We start from the raw sequence: 18,257 nt of genomic DNA, 5'->3' as shown, positions 1-18,257 counted from the left end.
ATAAGGAAAAGAATAAAAAAAAAAGGGTTGAACTAAAATTAAAATTTAGTCTCTATATTAGTGGAAATGAACATCAAAGTTACTCTTTTAACATTCAATCAAATTCTGATTTTGAATTTGATCGACATTAAACCAGTTCGTAATAATGATCGTTGCCCGTTCTACGCTTGCTTTCTATACGTCCCTGGTAGATCCCCTCTACTCGTGGAAATACTCGGCCAAGTTTGCAGCGTTCGATCGTACATTGAATACTGTACGCGCACGGCATACAGCACGCGACACTCGACACAATTGGAGCTGAGAGCTGGGAGCTGATCAGTGCGCGACAGTGCGCGGCAGTGCGTGTTAAACCGTTGGCGAATGGTCGGCGAACAATCGTTCGCTGTATTCGTTTGATGATTTCGCAACGCGTACGCGGTATCGATGACATTAGACTGGACGTGATCTTCGGCTTTCCCCTTCGGTCTTCCAAGTGATCGTTTGTGACTCACGCGTTTCCTTTTTCTCGAGGTGAGTCGAACCTCCGTTTTCCCCCATTTATTTTTTTTTTCTTTTTTTTTTTGCGGACTTGCAATTTTTGAGAAACGCTGACTCGCTCGGCTCCGAGTCTGCGTCCCTCGCGATTTTTCCTTCTTCGTTTTTAATGTCACGAATGAATTCCGTTGCGCTCGGTGCTGTTAACGAGGAAGCACACGCACGCTATCGCTCGGACACTTCATTAAAATTGCTTTGTTACGTCGCTGTCTCTCCGACGATTATCTAACATTTGTCTCCTTTCCGGACTGCACTCTCGTTCGATCGCATCGCTCCGACGAGTGACTCTGTCTCGTCGCGTGGCCGCCACGGGCGATCACGAGAAAAGCATCGGCTCGTTTCGTTCGATCAAGTATCAAGATATCTTTTTTTCACACAGAATACCGCATCGATACCACCATGAATAATAGCTACGATGTGAAATCCAGCGACGACGTCACGACGGTGCCGCATCAGCGCATGCATGAGTCGGAGACCAGGAAGGCGACCGAGAACACGTCTCTGTCTCCCAACAATAATCAGACCTACTTCGCCGATGAAAGGGTACAGGTGCCAGAAACAGGACGTGTAAGTTGGTCTTTCCGTTGATCTATCCCGCGTATGATTCCAAGTGAGACAGTAAGAATATGGGACAATGAGAACACGAGACAGAGATAAGAAACATGAGCTTTCTTCCAGTCAAACACTTGTAAACTTGATAAAATCGTTCTTGCATTCTCCTCTGCTACTTGATATAAACTTGCAACAATTTTTTCCCTCGTAGACGGGATTTAGCTTTAGAAAACTATGGGCCTTCACAGGACCTGGTTTCTTGATGTCCATAGCTTATTTGGATCCTGGCAACATAGAGTCGGATCTGCAATCCGGAGTGGCAGCAAGATACAAGGTACATCTATGATCTATATTTGGATTAGTAGAAGAAAACTATCGCTTTCGTTGCTACTATCGACTATTTTATTTACTTTATTTTACTTCGAGCAAGTTTTTCGATCTTTTCGTTGTTGAATGATGTTTCCTTGTTGACGTCTTCGCTTTCAGTTATTATGGGTACTACTAAGCGCTACTATCCTAGGTCTCGTTATGCAAAGATTGAGCGCACGCCTCGGCGTGGTAACCGGTCTACATTTGGCGGAGATGTGTTACAGACAGTATAAAAAAGTACCTAGACTTATTTTATGGATAATGATTGAAATAGCAATTATTGGTAGTGATATGCAAGAGGTAATAGGAACGGCTATTGCCCTTTACCTCTTATCTAATAAAGCGTAAGTGCTCGATACGATTGATAAATATTTACTCTTCTTACATACGCGTGAGCTACGTAGAAAACATTCCTCGAAATCTGGAATTTATTTGACGCGTTCCCAGTTCGTTTTTATTAATTCCTCCAAGTGTATGTGTGTGGAACGCATACTTAATCTCTAATCAAGAATTTTGAATTGAAAATTCATTCTAGTTATACAAAATGAGGGAATTAATTAACGCTTTAAATAATGATTTGAAATCCAATAATTTGAAACGTCCAAAAACAAAAATGGATTATAATCCGCATGTACATATGTTTACAAATTATGTTTACCTATGTTGCAAATATTTATTATTTTTTTCTAATTATCTTGAGTTATTCTTTTTTTGTTTGTAAATGTATCACGAATGTAAATGTACGGAAAGTTTGTGATAATGAAACAATAATTTCTCAGCAAACGACGATGTGACGTGATAATTAATAATATTCTCTCGTTACGTTACAGAATTCCTATATGGGGTGGCGTACTTATTACGGTAATTGATACTTTCACATTTTTATTTCTGGATAAATACGGCTTGAGAAAGTTAGAATTGTTTTTTGGTTTTCTTATCACGGTCATGGCTATCACCTTTGGTTACGAGGTACATTTATTTATTTTAAAATTACTTTATCGGTTTTGCCTCGCTTCGTAAACGTCTAACGCTATGTTCTTGACTTTTCAGTACATTGTTTCCGCACCTTCTCAAATAGATGTTATAAGCGGTATGTTTGTCCCATGGTACAATGGAATGAATTACGATAACAAGGTGCTACTTCAAGCTGTAGGAATCGTTGGTGCAGTCATTATGCCGCATAATTTATATCTTCATAGTGCTTTGGTCAAAGTGAGAGCAAAGTTGATGACGATATGTTATATATTAATTAATTTTTCGAGATATGTTAATAGTACATGAAATATTGTTTTCTAGTCCAGGGACATCGATCGAAGACAGCCTTCGAAGATCAAAGATGCTAATATGTATTATTTCATTGAAGCCTGTATCGCGCTATTCGTTTCGTTTATAATCAACGTATTTGTTGTGGCTGTATTCGCTCACGGCCTCTACGATAAAACAAACAACGATGTTGTAAGTACAAATATAATTATTAAAAATGAATAATTATAAACAATTTTGGATAATCAGTTGAATCGATTTCTATTTTATTCCACAGCGTAAGATTTGTGAAGCAAATAATTATACTCTGGGTATGGAGACATTTGATGTAAGTTTTTTTTTAGGTTTTTTTACATTCAATTCTGACTTCAGTGAGAAAATATTTTCTCGCCAATCGTTTTCTTTCCTCAAATTTATTCTTTCTTTTAAATTTTAGAAAAATAATGCGACATTGGATGCTGATCTTTACAAGGGAGGAATCTTCCTCGGTTGCTCTTTCGGCGCAGCCGCGATGTACATATGGGCCGTTGGCATTTTAGCTGCCGGTCAATCGTCTACGATGACGGGCACTTATGCCGGTCAATTCGCGATGGAAGGTTTCTTAAATCTGCAATGGGCACGGTGGAAACGAGTCCTTTTCACTCGAACAATCGCCATAGTTCCTACATTCTTAGTAGCGTTCTATGCTGACATGAACAATTTGAGCGGCATGAACGACATTCTGAATGCAATAATGAGTTTACAATTACCGTTCGCCACGCTGCCAACAATTGCCTTTACGAGTAGCGTTCAGATCATGGGTGAATTCCGAAACGGAATGTACGTTATTTTGTTTTTCTCCGTTAGAAATTTTTTCAATAATGGAAACATTATTTTCTATTTTTTATCTTTATATTAAATTATTTATGTTACAGACTAAATAAGATCGTATCGACTGCCCTGTCGGTTCTGGTAATAACAATAAACATATATTTCGTGATACAAACTGTCCAAGAAGATCTACCTCATCATTGGGCCATATACTTCGGCATGTCTGTATACGCGATTTTATATCTTATTTTCTGTGCTTATTTGGCTATCCATATGGCTGTGAGCATGGGTGCGACTTCTCTCAGTAACAATTGGGTATGTACATTTTCACCTATAATATGTATATATGTTGTACGTATGCCATTTGTTCCGATATTAAATCAGTTTCATGGCTTAGCCATTATCTATGTTATTTGCTTATTCTCTATTTCAGTTTGTTACTAAGTACATTGGTACACCTGTGAGTCCGACGCTCGGTATAACGAATCCTGCTGTTTATGCCAGGTAAGAGAAAATTTTAGTTATACTCATTTATCACAGTTGTGACTAAATGCAATAATTTCGCCAAATAACACTAATCATTTGTGTTTGTCCTTGTAGCGAAATATTTTGATCGGGAGATCAAAATATCATAACTACTATATATTGCGTGTATTATACTTATATATGAAATATTTGATACGCAAAATAAAAAAAATAATTATAAATTAATTATAATAAAAGAAAATAATCTTGCATGTAGAACTATTTGGTGGTGATGGTGGTGGTGGTGGTAGTGATGGTGGTAGTGGTGGTGGTTTGATTTTGTATATACAACTCCTTTGTTACGTGGTTCGGCGTGAATTGTGTAATAAAACTCCTTTACGAAATTTATACTACAAAATATATTTTACATGTATAAAACATATTTATATGCTGTTGCATTTGTGTCGAATTTATTTTGCTGTTGCGGAACATGCAATCGTGATAAGCGCAATTGCAACAGATACATGAAATATTTTTCAATCAGTTTTTAATTAAACTTAGAAACGCTTAAACGCTTAAAGCTATTTGAAAGATAAAAATTGAAATGAAAAGCGAAGTAGACTGCTTGAAGATATTTTAAATAACAATGATGCTTAGCTAAAAAATGTCTCAAAGATGTTTTTAATAATTTTTGAGATTAATAACTGGAGGAGTAATATGTGGGGAATGTGAATGTGGGGATGTAACATTTGTTGCATAATGTAATTTTGTATGCCATACTAAGATAACTATTAAGATGGATAACTATTAAGAACGAGTGAGTTAACTCGTCCTTAATTCATCATGCTCATGTACATCTCACGCTGTAAAAAAGAAAAAATTTACTTCCTGTTATCTACTAATAATAGAACGCATTTGAATGTTCACATCTGAAACATGCAAATGAATTCTGACGTAGTATGTTAAGTATCCTTTTAGGGATTTTTATCATATTACTTGAAAGATTTCTATGTATTTTTTACTATTAATTTTGTTATTAATTTATTATTAATGTATTAATTATATTAAAGAAGGCTATAATCATGGCATGCGCTTTAATTTTAATATTAAGCTGTATTTTTATTTTCACATAAAATTTTATCAACCTGTAAGAACATTTGTTTGCGACAATAATCTGAAAGTATTGCTTCTTTAAGACTTCTTGAATGTAACCTATCATTAATTAGTATTCTTTTAATCTTTATAAATAATTTTTAAGTGGGGATAAATATATATAGTTATGAAATAACGTAAGTAAGCTAGTCTTATATATGCTCATGATACAGACAGAGTTCTCTTCATTCATAGTTTTCACAATACGTCGGAAACTTCGTTAAACACTTAGTCGGAATAACGCAGTTGAATACGTGAGACAATATGCGACGCTTGCATTCCACAAACAATGTGAAAACAATGTTGCGTTGGAAAGGTGCTTATAACATCTCGTGATGTCAGCATGATGTCCCATGGTATGTGTACTATCACTGAAAGATATATATTATAATAAATAAATATATGGTGCTTTTTATAAAGTACGCTTTGTCATCGTTATTGAATGATAAGTCTGCTGTACGCCGGAATGTCGTTGCGCCTACCTTGTCATCAGTTCTCTTCATTATCCGTTTCTTGTGTCTTTCTAAAAATAAATTTATGTATAACGAGTGATTAACCAAAACTATTTTCGTTGCATGCACATTTTTAACAAACGAAAGTTTGAAAATGAAAGGCTGAGTTGTCGAAGGTAAGAATAGAATACGTCAAAGTTCATACCGTTGCCTCGATTTGATTAGATATGATTCAAAAAATGCGGACAATATCTTTAAAGTATTTTAAACGTTGAATATATTGCAGAACAAATCCAGCATTTTCTATTCAAGAAAATTTGAGCGGCAGTTTTTCATCTATATCAGAATGGTAATACAACTATATTAATTAGTATTGGATATGTATAAGCGATATATTGCGATGGAAACGAGAAAAAGAGTAAAATTGAAAACGGACAATTGGATAAAAGGTAATGTTCAGTGCCTGATGCCGTTGTTAACATTTTATTAAAAAATTTTATTAAAAAATCGTTAACATAATGTATTTAAAATTTTTTTATTATATGAAAGCGAAGATATTAGATGATTTTGAACATTAATTAATGCATATTGATGAAAAATTATCTTGATGTAATCAATCTTTCCTTCATTTAAGTATAAAGTTGTTATAATAATGCATTTTTTTCAAACATTGTTGACAGATTTGTAATATTTAAATTTGTTTTGTATATATATATATATATATATATATATATATATATATATATATATATACATTACGTGCTGAACATTTGTATAAAATAATTTTATACAAACTTTATGCATAATTAATGTAAAGTAATGTAACAAAATAATGTAAATACTAATTCGGAGGAATTAATTTTTATTAGTCTGCATATAAAACAAGTAATGTGTGCAATCTTTTGCATAGCAGCAGATAAAAATTTCTTCGTCGATCATATATTATTTACACTGTTTATATGTTTACATTATCACAAAAATATTCCTAAATGTGTGTTATGACGCACATGTTTTCTCTTTTCTTATTTATAAGTACTGTAAAGTAAGTCGAGACACGCACTTAATTGCAAAACTAAGTTGCAAGATACTTAATTTTAAAGCAGGAACATATTTCGCATATTTTTAATTCGTAGCCCGCAAATGTATATTCGCACATTTGTAAAATTCTAATTAATATTATATATAAAGATTAGAAAAAGGTATATTCTTATACAAAAATAGTGCATTGTAACTTGAATTATCATCGTTATCGTTTGTAATGCGTTTGATTACTAAGACAGAATGTTTGCAAATAAAATTTGATTACAGGCAGTATTCCGCATTGGCTCTATTTCTTTTTCCGAAGTTACCGTTATATTGTACGAAAAAGTTCGCGAAAGGTTCAAAACCCGATATGTCATGACTAGACATAATCATTGTGATATCACACAATTAATTATATCATACAATTAACTATAACAATAATTAAGTTGTAGAGCTATATTTTATGGAAAACGTTTTTGTTTAAACATTTTTGTTTCTTGCAAAATTTATTTATCGCATATTTTGCATCATTCATTTTATATTGATCATTTCATCTTTGTTGAACATTTATTGCAATTTCTAAGTTTGACGGTATAAAGCATTACTATAAATAATAATACGTAATATTTTATAAAAAGTACCCGATTATTTATCTCTTTCGCGATAGTCATAAAATAAAACATTTCTAAAATTTCAATATCAATTTGTCTATTCGAATTTGTTAAAATAGTAATATATAGCACACGCACCTACACACACATACACACACGAGAGAGAGAGAGAGAGAGAGAGAGAGAGAGAGAGAGAGAGAGAGAGAGAGAGAGAGAGAGAGACAGAGAGAGAGAGAGATACACACACACACAAACACACACACACACACACACACACACACACATTATTATTATCTTGGTGGTCGGACTTTGATTTTACATAGTCTAAATTAAATTATTATCACATAAAAATGAATAAATCGAAATTTCCAAAGGAATGTCGCGCGAACTCTACATAGATCTAAATATATAATATTGTCTTATGAAAATGATCTGAAATTTAAAATATATTTATGTAACAATATGATAATACATGTTATATAATTGATAAAGGTATAACAAATCTATATCATATTATGTAACAAACAACGATTAAAACATTTGTCTTAAAAAAAAAATAAATATATTCATAATTCAAATCTTCGAAACAAGATTAATGATCAAATTATCATTAATTAAAAGAGCTTCTTCAAAATATAAAGATCAATATTTAGCAATTTAAGTATACACATACAATTACTTACGAACATGTTCTAAATTTTGAAATCGTGGTAAAAAATGTGCTTGTTTTTATCGCGGACATTAATAATCAATGATTGATTATACTTTTTAATACTTTTCCAAACACACACACTTACGCACTTACATACATATTTGCCATTTTTTTTGACAAATATCCTTAATTATTTTTAAATTACATGGCATCATTATAGCCGTTGTACGATAAACGGAAGTAATACTGTCTGTGTTCTCTTTTATGACGCCAGTACATAAAGCCAATTACAATTAGGACTAATAAAACTAACATTAATATGAACGACGTCAGGATTGCTGAAACAGATTAAAGATGATTCAATATGGAAACTTGAAACGAATAATTATATACAAAAAATAAATATATGTGTATAATAATAAATATATAAATGTGTTTATAACCCAAATAGCATCGCAAATACAATATAAAAAATTTTAAATACATAGATATTTTTAAAATAATTATATTTTAAATAATTACCAATAATATCGCTAGAACTTATATCATTCCAGCCTATTAAACATTCTTTTTCCCAATCCTCAGGTATAGCATTCCTTGTTAAATTAATGAAATCATTTAAAGGGCATAACGTAACGCAGCCCGGTAATGTCATAAGGATCGATTCCTCTGTCGTGTTTTTATAAGAAACCTATAGATAAAAAAGTGACAATTACGAATCAATTACGAATCAATTATGAATATACGAATCGAACGAGATATTTCGTATTACGTTCGAATTACACAAAATTCGTACTGTTACAAAATATTGATTTTCTGAGTTTGTCCTTAATTCTATGAGAATCGTAGCGGTATAAGGTGGACAGTGAGGTTCGAATAGATTCAGAGTCATAAGCATATTTGCCACGGTCTCATCATGAGCGCTGTACATCCATATTTTTCTGTCAGGTTGCAAAGCGTGTTGCGTTTTTTTAATCATGTGATCTATCATTTCTCCAAGCAATGGACCTAACGATAGATATATCTTCAAACCATTTATTTTTACATATTTTTAAACCAATTATATAATTAACAAAAAATTATTACATTAATTGTTGGTACACAGAAACATTAATAAAAACATGTTTATTAAAACATGTAAATGTAAGTACAAGTGAATTATTAATTAACAACAATGTGTAGCTGATTACCTGACTTTAATCTTTGAAGTATCTTGTTATAGCTCTCTGTCATAAAACTAAGTATAGCCAGAGGTTTCAGTTTCTCTGGGAATACCGACTCTGTCCATTGCGGTAGAGTTTTGTTATATAATCTCTAAAAGATAAATCAATCTTTATTGCTTACTCAAGCAAACGACTAAGTTACGATATGCAAAAGCATACACAACTGATAATAGAGAGATACTACCTCTATATATAAAACATCGTATAGATGTTCGGCTGTTTTCAACGAAAATATATTATCCCCAGTGTGTTCGGTTAAATAGGCATACAGCTTCGCGTTCGCTTTTCTCACACGTTCCATTTCTGGTGACGTCATGACCTTCTCCAGCTCATAGTCATATCGCGGACAGCGCTTGGAGGCCCTTAGCACATAGTCTTCCTTCTCCGGTACAGTGTGCACCGGAATCGGCATCCACTTAATGTTGTCCCACACTTGATTCTTCACTGGTGGATAGAGACCCGCGAGATTCGCCTCGGCCGACATCAGCGTGCGATCCACATCCGTACTCTGAACGTAGATGTCATACGGCGTGTAGACATCGTTTAGGAAATGAGAATACCGTTTCCTTAGCCAGCGTCCAAGAAGAAGGTGTTGATGCTTCCCAAGCTACATTTATTTGCAAATATCAAACAGAATTTTAAATTAACATGATAAAATATGAATTTAAAAAAAATTTACATACAAAGAGCAAAATAATCTTTTCTTAAAATTTATTTAATTTAATTCTTTATCATTGACTTCTTTTCTTCATCATTGTTCTCATTTATATGCTTGATCTGTTTTGAAAAATTTGACTCAATGTATAATATCTTTTTTACGTAAAATGCCAAGTGGTTAAAAATTGTGCTAAGTTGATCTTTGGAGTATTGTGTTTCACAAAGAAACATTTAAGATAAGATAAGGCACGGAAATATTTGCGATTGCATGACAAAATACATCCTTATTGCACATAAAATTAATTGCAACTGCACCTGATTATTTGTCAATTGCAATTATCTGTCCTTACATTCGTTAATTGTCCATATGGAACTGGCCAGGATGTTTCGTTTTTGTAAGGATCATTTTTGTAAGGTGCAACGGGAGTCCTATCTCCATGTCTGTAAAGCTATAAGCAAAAAAAAAAAAGAAAACGAATTTATTGTGCTTTCAAGATAAATTTCATGAATCATGCCTGGCATCAAATGCCAAGGCAACAGATAAAAATGTATCGAAAATCGCAAATGGCGTAATATCCCAAAATATATAAACAATGTGTATCGAAATCATAAAAACGCACTATGCGTAGATATAACAACAAAAGAAACAATACTACGTGATAAAATCATTGAACTTGGATTGGACTTGGGTTGGAGATGAAAGAGAAAAACGAAACACGGCGTTGATGACGCCAAATGGAATGGAGGGAGCGCAATTTCGCTTGGGACTCACAATGTTCGCGAAAACAATCGTGCCCAGATCGGGATCACCACTGTTGGAGCAGCTAGTGGCGAGGATACTCGCGAACACAAGGAGCACTCCAGTTTTCATCGCAAGACTTCGCCGCGACTTCACTTGGCAACTTCGTCTCGAATTCGCGAGCGGCAGCGACGGCGACGGCGGCAGAGGTGACGGCGGCGGCAGAGGTGACGGCGGCGGCGACGGTGACGGCGGCGACGGCGGCACGTGGCGATCGCACGTGACGTTAATCTCCGGGAGCGCGGGAGTCGGAGCAACCTGTAAACTAGAAGCCACGATGAGCATTCGTGCGCCGCGCACACATTTTATTTTCGTGACGCAACGACACCTTACGCGACGTCCATATGCATTCGCGCGACGTAAAATGCGCGAAATTTTGCACGCACTTTCGCGCCTCCTCGAAATTTTTCGGCGTCACCGAAACTTCTTGATCCCACCACCGTAGAAAAGTTCTCCCTCCCCCCTCCCCTCTCGCTCCAATGGAAAAAACTTCTCTGACCAGCGAGAAATTTTCCTCCCATGTGGAATCGTCAAGAGCGCGGATGCAGATCTCAATAAAAACATTTCTTTTATTCTATTTTCAGCAAACATAAAATTAATGAAAGGGAGGAATGTTTATTTCGATATAAAATATGTCAATTTATTACGATGTGAAATATTTATATTAAAATCATATTTCATTATGAATTACCGATTACATAATCATATTTTGTCCAGCAGTATTACAAAAAGTGATACCGTACAAAAGACACTTTTCTTTTTCTCTTTTTTTTTTCTTTTAATACAGTAGTATATTTTATATCTCCTTTAGAAAAATATTGAAAATATGAAATAATATAACAAAATCTTGCGTGACATTTATGATTATTTTATAAGGTTCAATTACATAGAGGATTATTTATAAAAATAGATGTAGAAATATTTATTTTTCATAAAATATTGATAACCATTTGCGCAATAAATTTCGAAATATTTTTTCGGCAAATAATAATGATATGACGAATCATTTCAATGGCATATCTGCAAAATTAAATATTATATTTGAAAAGAGATGTTGTTCAATAATTGAGAAAAATATTTAGTTGCATTATATTTAAAATATTATTTAGAAATATAATTATGCAGCAAAGAATCAAAGTATGCTCGTATGTAATCCATACGTATGCTCATAAAAATACACAATTTTTAAATTATAATTTAGATATAGTGAAATATTAAATATACATGTAGCATAGCAAAGTTTGAAATAAAAAGTCAAAGAGTCGACTTTTGGGATGTGTATGCCTTTTCGCTTTCCATCACAATATTCTTCATATAAAAGCGCCTGTTCTCTTTGTTTCTCTTTCGCTAGTCGAATGGTCTCCAGGTGAATGTGCGGAGAGGAAAAGGAAAGAATAAGGAAAGGAAGAACTCGAAAAAAGTACAATTTACAAAGAAACAGCTGTTTCGGGATAAGAGTTGTCATGCGAATGTGTCGCCCAGAGAGATATGACGGGTTTTCGCGTACGCAATGCATCAATGTGTACATACATATTCCGAGACGACGTGGAGGAATCACATGAAACACCGTCGTTTTCGCTGGCCCTTGACATTGGACATACGAATGAATCATCGATGAATCGTCAATGATATGCGACTTGTATAGTTGTCTATCTAATGATATGGAAAAACATAAAGAATTTTAAATAATTTCAAACATTTTTTTTGTTATTTCATTTATATCAGTGTAAATAAAGTAGCTTTCGAGCTTAAATTTGAAAATTTTTAAATACTTAATTTTTCAAAATTATTTTAAAACTATCTACGATCGTATTTATTTTGTGATGTTGGTGAGAGAAAAGTTACAAAAATAAAAAGAAAGAAACGGTAACGAGAAACAACAATAAAGAAATAATCTCTAGTAATACGAAGAAATCAATTTGGAAGAACGTGAATTACGTTTAACACATTCGTTCTCTGTGAAGAGCTGTCTGCGTTGTATCCTTCACGTTTCTTATACATTTTTCTTGCATCTTTCAACCTAAGAAAGTTCTTGCTGACTCACTTTGTATACGTATTTATGTAGCATGCTACTCACGAAGAGGACTAGTCCTTTTAGCTGCACTTTCTACTTTGTTTCCTTTCTACTTTCTCTCTTCATGAAAAAATACGGCTAAAAGGAACAAACGATCTCACTATTCCAACAATAACGACAAATTTAGTTTTAAAATAATTTTATCAACGAAAAAATGACACACGCATGCGAGAGAGAGGGAGGAGACAGGGAGAGAGAGAAAGATATCCCAATAATTAAAAATTTATATATTTTCACATTGCACATATGTACAAATTTATCGCAATTGTTTGTTCGTCGATACGTATAAATGTCCCTTTGCAACTAGAATTATTTTATTCATTAATAGTAATATTTACCATTGCTGCCATACTTCAAAAGCCCCATTTTTTTTAAAAACCCTGTGTTATATGTGAAATATAACAACTGACTATCGTACACGCTTGCATGTACAACAAAATTTACTTTCTCTGTATGTATATATAATTATAATTTATACTATAAAGCTATATATCGTACATATTATCTACCTTAAAAAACATTGATAGAACTATACCTTTATATATATATATATTTTTTTTATACAGATTGTCCCGAAAGTCGCATACTTTTCTCTATAATATAAATATTAGATAAAACATGATGCATATGATTCTATACGTACGTCTAGTATGTATGTTTTTGAATACGTGATATAAAGAATTATATGTAAGTATAATATTAAGTCATAAATATTTCATTATAAAACAATACAAATATAAATATGTGAAAAACAAGAAATGCTTTATATCTTTTTGTACGTGTTTTAGGAGAACATTTGTATTGTTTTATAAAAATGTATAAAAGGCGAACAAATATTAATCCTTTATTTAGCGCGCGCGATTACAGATAAAAGCGTTTTTTGATCGAACTTTCGCCGAGGATCGACTGACCTATTCACCGAGGGATTTGCGAGCAAGAGAAAGTATGCGATTTCCGAAACAGGCCGCATATTGTAAAAATATACAGAGATTGACCCTAATCAACTTTATCACAATTCACGTTTACTAATTGCAGATTGCATTAGGACAGCTTTGTCTTTATAAGAAATATAAAGCTATAAAAATCTTCTCTGTACGTTTGTTACAACTCAAAATTAATTGAAACACTGGAAATAGATTCTCAGCTATGTAGAAACAACAGCCGTGACATCACAGTCTTCGTTGGCGATAACGCTGCATAAAGTTGATCAGCAAATGAGCGACAAATGGCCATAGGATTAATAAAACGAACAAACGTGGCGGGCACTCTTGTAACGGCCACCATTTCGCATACATGCGTCTAGTGTGCTCCTAAAAAAAAAAAGAATTATCGATGTTAATGCGTTTCTGTTTTCTTTCACAAGTGCGCGCGTAGAATAAGACGAATAAAAATAATGAATTTACAAGTATTATTTTAAGATAAGAAATACATATATTTTATTCCTTCTATTAAAATTAAATATATTAAAAAAATAATAATATAAAATGACATTACGTACTATCTGCGGCGCCAGCGCTTGCAGGGCTTGCCCTTCCAAGCCTCGTACTCGAGCAGTTATTCGATCCAGATCTCTCTGTAGATGTTGCATAGTTGTCGCGATCTGATTAAGAAATTCCGCATTGACTTTACCGTCGTCTTTCTTCGTTCTCTGTCTACCTCTCTCTCGATGACTCTCCGTCATGACTACCGTCTCCGCATGACCATTAGCGTTGCTGTATCCATTAGTCAATTCAGTGTTCTCTTTTATAACATTCTCCGTATTCGAATGATCAATTCCGTTATTTGTCTGTACCTTTTGAGTAGATTTAAATGCATCTTTTTGCGCTCTCTCCGGCGCTGACTGCAAAATCAAATTGTTCATAAGACGAGAATTACATGAGATACGTTACAAGCGTTATATAAGATACGTCAATATCATACTTCAACAGTATCTATGAATTCTTCTTCTTCGCCATCGGTATCTTGGGGTAGTGGGCTTGCAGTGCGACTGCTGGTCGGGCTGGTTTCCAAACTACTCGTTATATGTCGAGAAGTATTGCAAACTCTATGGGGTGACGTTTCTCTAGATGCTGATAAAACAAGAAAATGACTTTTCACGAAAAAGACGAGATTTTCAATATTGTAAAAAAGAATATTTTTCATTATCATTGATGTGTGTGTGTAAAATATAAAAGAATATCTCAAAGAATTTAAAAATACTATTATCATATCGATAACATAAACTGTTTCCTTATCATTTAATAGATATCCGATACTTTAAATTCTCCTCTAATATCTCCAATTTGAATCTTAAGAGTCAACATATTTATAACAGCGATATTTTAAATGATATTCTCATTTCTTGATATTTTACAGTTTAAATTTCAAAAATGCTTTCAATAACTTTAAGTAATGTATACGCAGCGGATAATGTAATTAATTCAAAATTAAATGCAATTAAAAGTAAAAGAAACCTAATGGTGAACCAGACAATGGTGAGCCTGGCTGAGAACGTATGCGCTCTAGTACTGGTCCCACAAGTAATTCCAAATCGTCAGCTGGTACGCTCTCGTAGAAAGAGTCCAAACTGCCGAGGAATGTTGCCACATTATCGGTATAAGACATAGTTTCGACAATCTACAACGCGATGATATTCTCGTTTAATATGCTCATCTCATGTGAATTTTATTATTATTCATATATCAATATTTACTTTCTTCAATTCTTCCACATAATTATTCATGGCTTCTGTGCGACTCATGTTGCCAAGACGTGTCCACGCGTCCCATTTCGCTTTCTTGATTACCTCCCAGAATGCGGGCTTGGATTGTTGGCAAGGTCCCTCGGTTGCTTGTTTGTAGTAAGAATAAAATCGCAGCATAATCTCATGGCTCGGCTGATACGCTCCTGAAAACGTGTATTAAGGATAATATATTTATGTATTAAGGATAATATATATCAGACACGGAAAAATTATAAAATATTTCTGATTGGCGTATTGTTATTAATTCTTGCCAATGTATATATATATATATATATATATATATATATATATATATTTTGCAATATTCCCATGTTGCAGAGATCCATGTTCCAAGAACAGATAAATTTAATCAAAATTTATGTTCTCCAGAGTAATCAAGCATTAAACAGAGATATGATATATGATGTTTTAATCTTCTATCGCCTTGACCTGCAAGTATTATAAAGTATTATAAAGTATTATAAAGTATATAAAGTTGCAAATATTTTCTTAGGCAAGATGGAATAGATTGCAGATTAATAATATGAAAATTTATATATCACATGAGCGTTACATAATCGATGTATTTTACAAAGATTGTAAATATTAATAATATTACTAATGTGATTATTAAATATAATTCTCTCTAACTTTTTCTAATGAAATTTCTGTTCTCAAGAGTCGATATTAATACAAAATGAATGTCGCCATTTCAAAGTTCATTATTCATTATTCATTTTAGCAAGCAATGCTTTATTATATTATATAAAGTGTTTTCATTAAAATCCAAGCGTACATGTCAGCGTGAAGTTTTCTTTTCTTTTTTATTACAATGTAATTATGTGTATATATTTTTTGCATGTTTATCAAGAGATATATGATCATAGTATAAAAATTAAAAAAGAAGAGATTAATAGTATCAAGAAAAATTATCATTGTATGGAAATTTTTTAACTTCATCCAGTATACTTTACACTCTGTCTGCTAATACAATAATAGTGAGGGAAAAAAATAATTAAAACACTTTTTAATAAAATTTCATAATTGTTACCGCAACTTACTACTTTTTGTGATCAGTGAAGAGGAACATTCTAGTTTCAAATAAACTAAACATACAGCACATATTGCACTGTTAGAAAGTAAAGTGGGGAGTAATACAGTCACTTAGCTATATGAAGTGACTGGAAAGTATACTTGTATGCAATATCTCTTCAACATCAAGGCTAAACAGTAAAAAATAAATCTACAGATACGAGTAACGTTGCAATAACGAGCAATAACGAGATTAATCCAAACATTGCTACTTTGGGTTTTAAATTACAGATATTCAAAAGAATAATTCTTAATCATTTATTTTTTCAATTAAAAATCTATAAAAAAAAAAAAAGAAAAAAAGAAAAATATCCAAACTTCTGGTTTTTCATGTAAAAAGTTACGTGATAAGCAATAATATCGTTTACGAGAAAGATTTTATAAATTTACGTATATGAATATATGTTTCAAGCATGCTACGTTATGCTACAATGACGTTCGAGGAATGTAAATCAACGAGCTTGTCAATTTTTAGTCGAATATAATTATCAAATGTGAAGGCCATTCACGTAGCGCAGAGTCGAAATCATCTAGTAGGAATAGATAATACGACGGATATGGAGGGTTCTTCCGCACCGCACGAACGCTTGGGAAAGGAAGGAAAATTTTTTTATCTGATATCTCTCTCGATGCCGAGAAATTGGCCTGAGAACATTCACTTTCGTCGACATGATTAGATCTTGTCAATTTCTCTGCATGACAGCGCGTAACGGCGCATGCAAAATCTTCATGTTTATTTTCCGGATAACCGAAACACCTGCTAGAAAAAAAGGAAAAAAAAAAAAAAACACCCGGAAGACAACCACGCATGCAAAAACGTGTGCACGTTTAAAGACGTGTCGCGTGGTTCGTACTGTCGTAATACACAAGTTACTTTTTTGAGAATTCTGAAAACGCCTGAAAAAGTGCCTGATGTAATTCATTATCATCTTTTCGTGAATAAACATACGAGTCATTTCTGCATGAGAATGATAAATATTAGCAAGCGGCATCGATGGCGGCATCGATGACGGCAGCGATGGTGGAGTGGACTTTAGCCAGCGCGCAATAAAGCTGCACGCCCGAAGGAAGACAAGCGAGAAAGGAAAAGAAATCAACAAGCGAGGAAAGCAAAAGGCAATTCGCGATAGCGACCGCGATATCCACCGCGGTCGTAACGCGAGAGCGAATACAAGCGCGTGAGACGTAAAATGTTTCCGAATGTGTATGCGCGCAGGGATCTTCCTCTCGGGATCATTCATACTCCCGAGAGACGCCTGTTGTTGACTCGCTTCGACCGTGGGGATAATGCCGTGATAATGTAAATGTAAGTTTTTTTTTCTTTTTTTTACCATTCTTCGGCAGATTCCTAATCACGTTCACGGCGGCGTTGAACTTTTCCTCCGTCGTCATGTTGCACAGAGCAGACAAGCAGCGGGGTGCAGTATTTTTTTTATTATCTTCTTTCTCTGTATCTTGTCCCTTTTGGGACGCGGTATGGTTCCTGGCGCGATATCGCGGCTGCGATAACTTCGCTTGGCAGTAAAAAAAAAAAAGAAACACTCCGGGACCCGTTCGACACAGTACGAACGAAGCGTACCTGGCCAACGGCTGGCGACTACTAACCGTCACGCGGCAACTCGTCCACCGTCCAGAACCGAACTGAACCCGCTACAAACCGCGAACTGTCGAGCCGATTGCGGTTGATGCTGTTGGAACGTTTGATCATCCAGATGGATTACACGATGGCCGCTGGTAATCACTGACCGTACTGACGATGACTGACAGATTGTTGTGTTGTGAATTATCGTACCGATTGACGATTGGC

General features: G+C 34.0%; 3 protein-coding genes across 11 annotated transcripts; 1 reads left to right on the top strand and 2 right to left on the bottom strand.

Annotated features, from left to right (window-relative positions):
- Window positions 1-228: 228 nt before the first annotated feature.
- Mvl (solute carrier family member malvolio) lies at window positions 229-6,911 on the top strand. Of its 8 annotated transcripts, XR_003096714.2 has the most exons (14): window positions 229-510; window positions 914-1,101; window positions 1,298-1,420; window positions 1,573-1,799; window positions 2,286-2,424; window positions 2,506-2,667; window positions 2,752-2,910; window positions 2,996-3,046; window positions 3,155-3,537; window positions 3,633-3,843; window positions 3,962-4,032; window positions 5,341-5,501; window positions 5,745-5,773; window positions 5,884-6,911. XR_003096714.2 is itself a non-coding variant. In XM_011638817.3 (12 exons), the coding sequence occupies exons 2-12, from the start codon at window positions 934-936 to the stop codon at window positions 5,948-5,950; spliced, it is 1,761 nt and encodes a 586-aa protein (XP_011637119.1). In that variant the 5' UTR covers window positions 229-510; window positions 914-933; the 3' UTR covers window positions 5,951-6,911. The 8 variants fall into 8 exon arrangements, 4 of the variants coding, with proteins under 4 accessions (XP_011637119.1, XP_088927586.1, XP_011637123.1 ...); XR_967859.3 differs by lacking the exon at window positions 5,745-5,773; XR_016138063.1 differs by having other exon boundaries at window positions 5,745-6,911.
- On the bottom strand, window positions 6,443-11,027 carry LOC105427182 (prostatic acid phosphatase). Of its 2 annotated transcripts, none has more exons than XM_011638823.3 (7): window positions 10,536-11,027; window positions 10,114-10,212; window positions 9,291-9,713; window positions 9,074-9,197; window positions 8,656-8,891; window positions 8,406-8,574; window positions 6,443-8,221 (listed from the first exon to the last, which is right to left on the bottom strand). In XM_011638823.3, the coding sequence occupies exons 1-7, from the start codon at window positions 10,845-10,847 to the stop codon at window positions 8,085-8,087; spliced, it is 1,500 nt and encodes a 499-aa protein (XP_011637125.2). In that variant the 5' UTR covers window positions 10,848-11,027; the 3' UTR covers window positions 6,443-8,084. The 2 variants fall into 2 exon arrangements, with proteins under 2 accessions (XP_011637125.2, XP_011637126.2); XM_011638824.3 differs by having other exon boundaries at window positions 8,680-8,891; window positions 10,536-11,022.
- A 1,815-nt stretch (window positions 11,028-12,842) lies between these two features.
- LOC105427183 (uncharacterized) lies at window positions 12,843-18,257 on the bottom strand. The gene is made up of 6 exons (XM_011638825.3): window positions 17,782-18,257; window positions 15,329-15,522; window positions 15,090-15,252; window positions 14,557-14,705; window positions 14,135-14,476; window positions 12,843-13,946 (listed from the first exon to the last, which is right to left on the bottom strand). The coding sequence occupies exons 1-6, from the start codon at window positions 17,840-17,842 to the stop codon at window positions 13,806-13,808; spliced, it is 1,050 nt and encodes a 349-aa protein (XP_011637127.2). The 5' UTR covers window positions 17,843-18,257; the 3' UTR covers window positions 12,843-13,805.

Source organism: Pogonomyrmex barbatus, unplaced genomic scaffold (genome assembly GCF_055798465.1).
Source record: "Pogonomyrmex barbatus isolate J1 unplaced genomic scaffold, ASM5579846v1 scaffold12, whole genome shotgun sequence".
Taxonomy (NCBI): domain Eukaryota; kingdom Metazoa; phylum Arthropoda; class Insecta; order Hymenoptera; family Formicidae; genus Pogonomyrmex; species Pogonomyrmex barbatus.
Note: the sequence above shows the minus strand (reverse complement) of the source record. Positions and strands in the feature narration are given on the sequence as shown.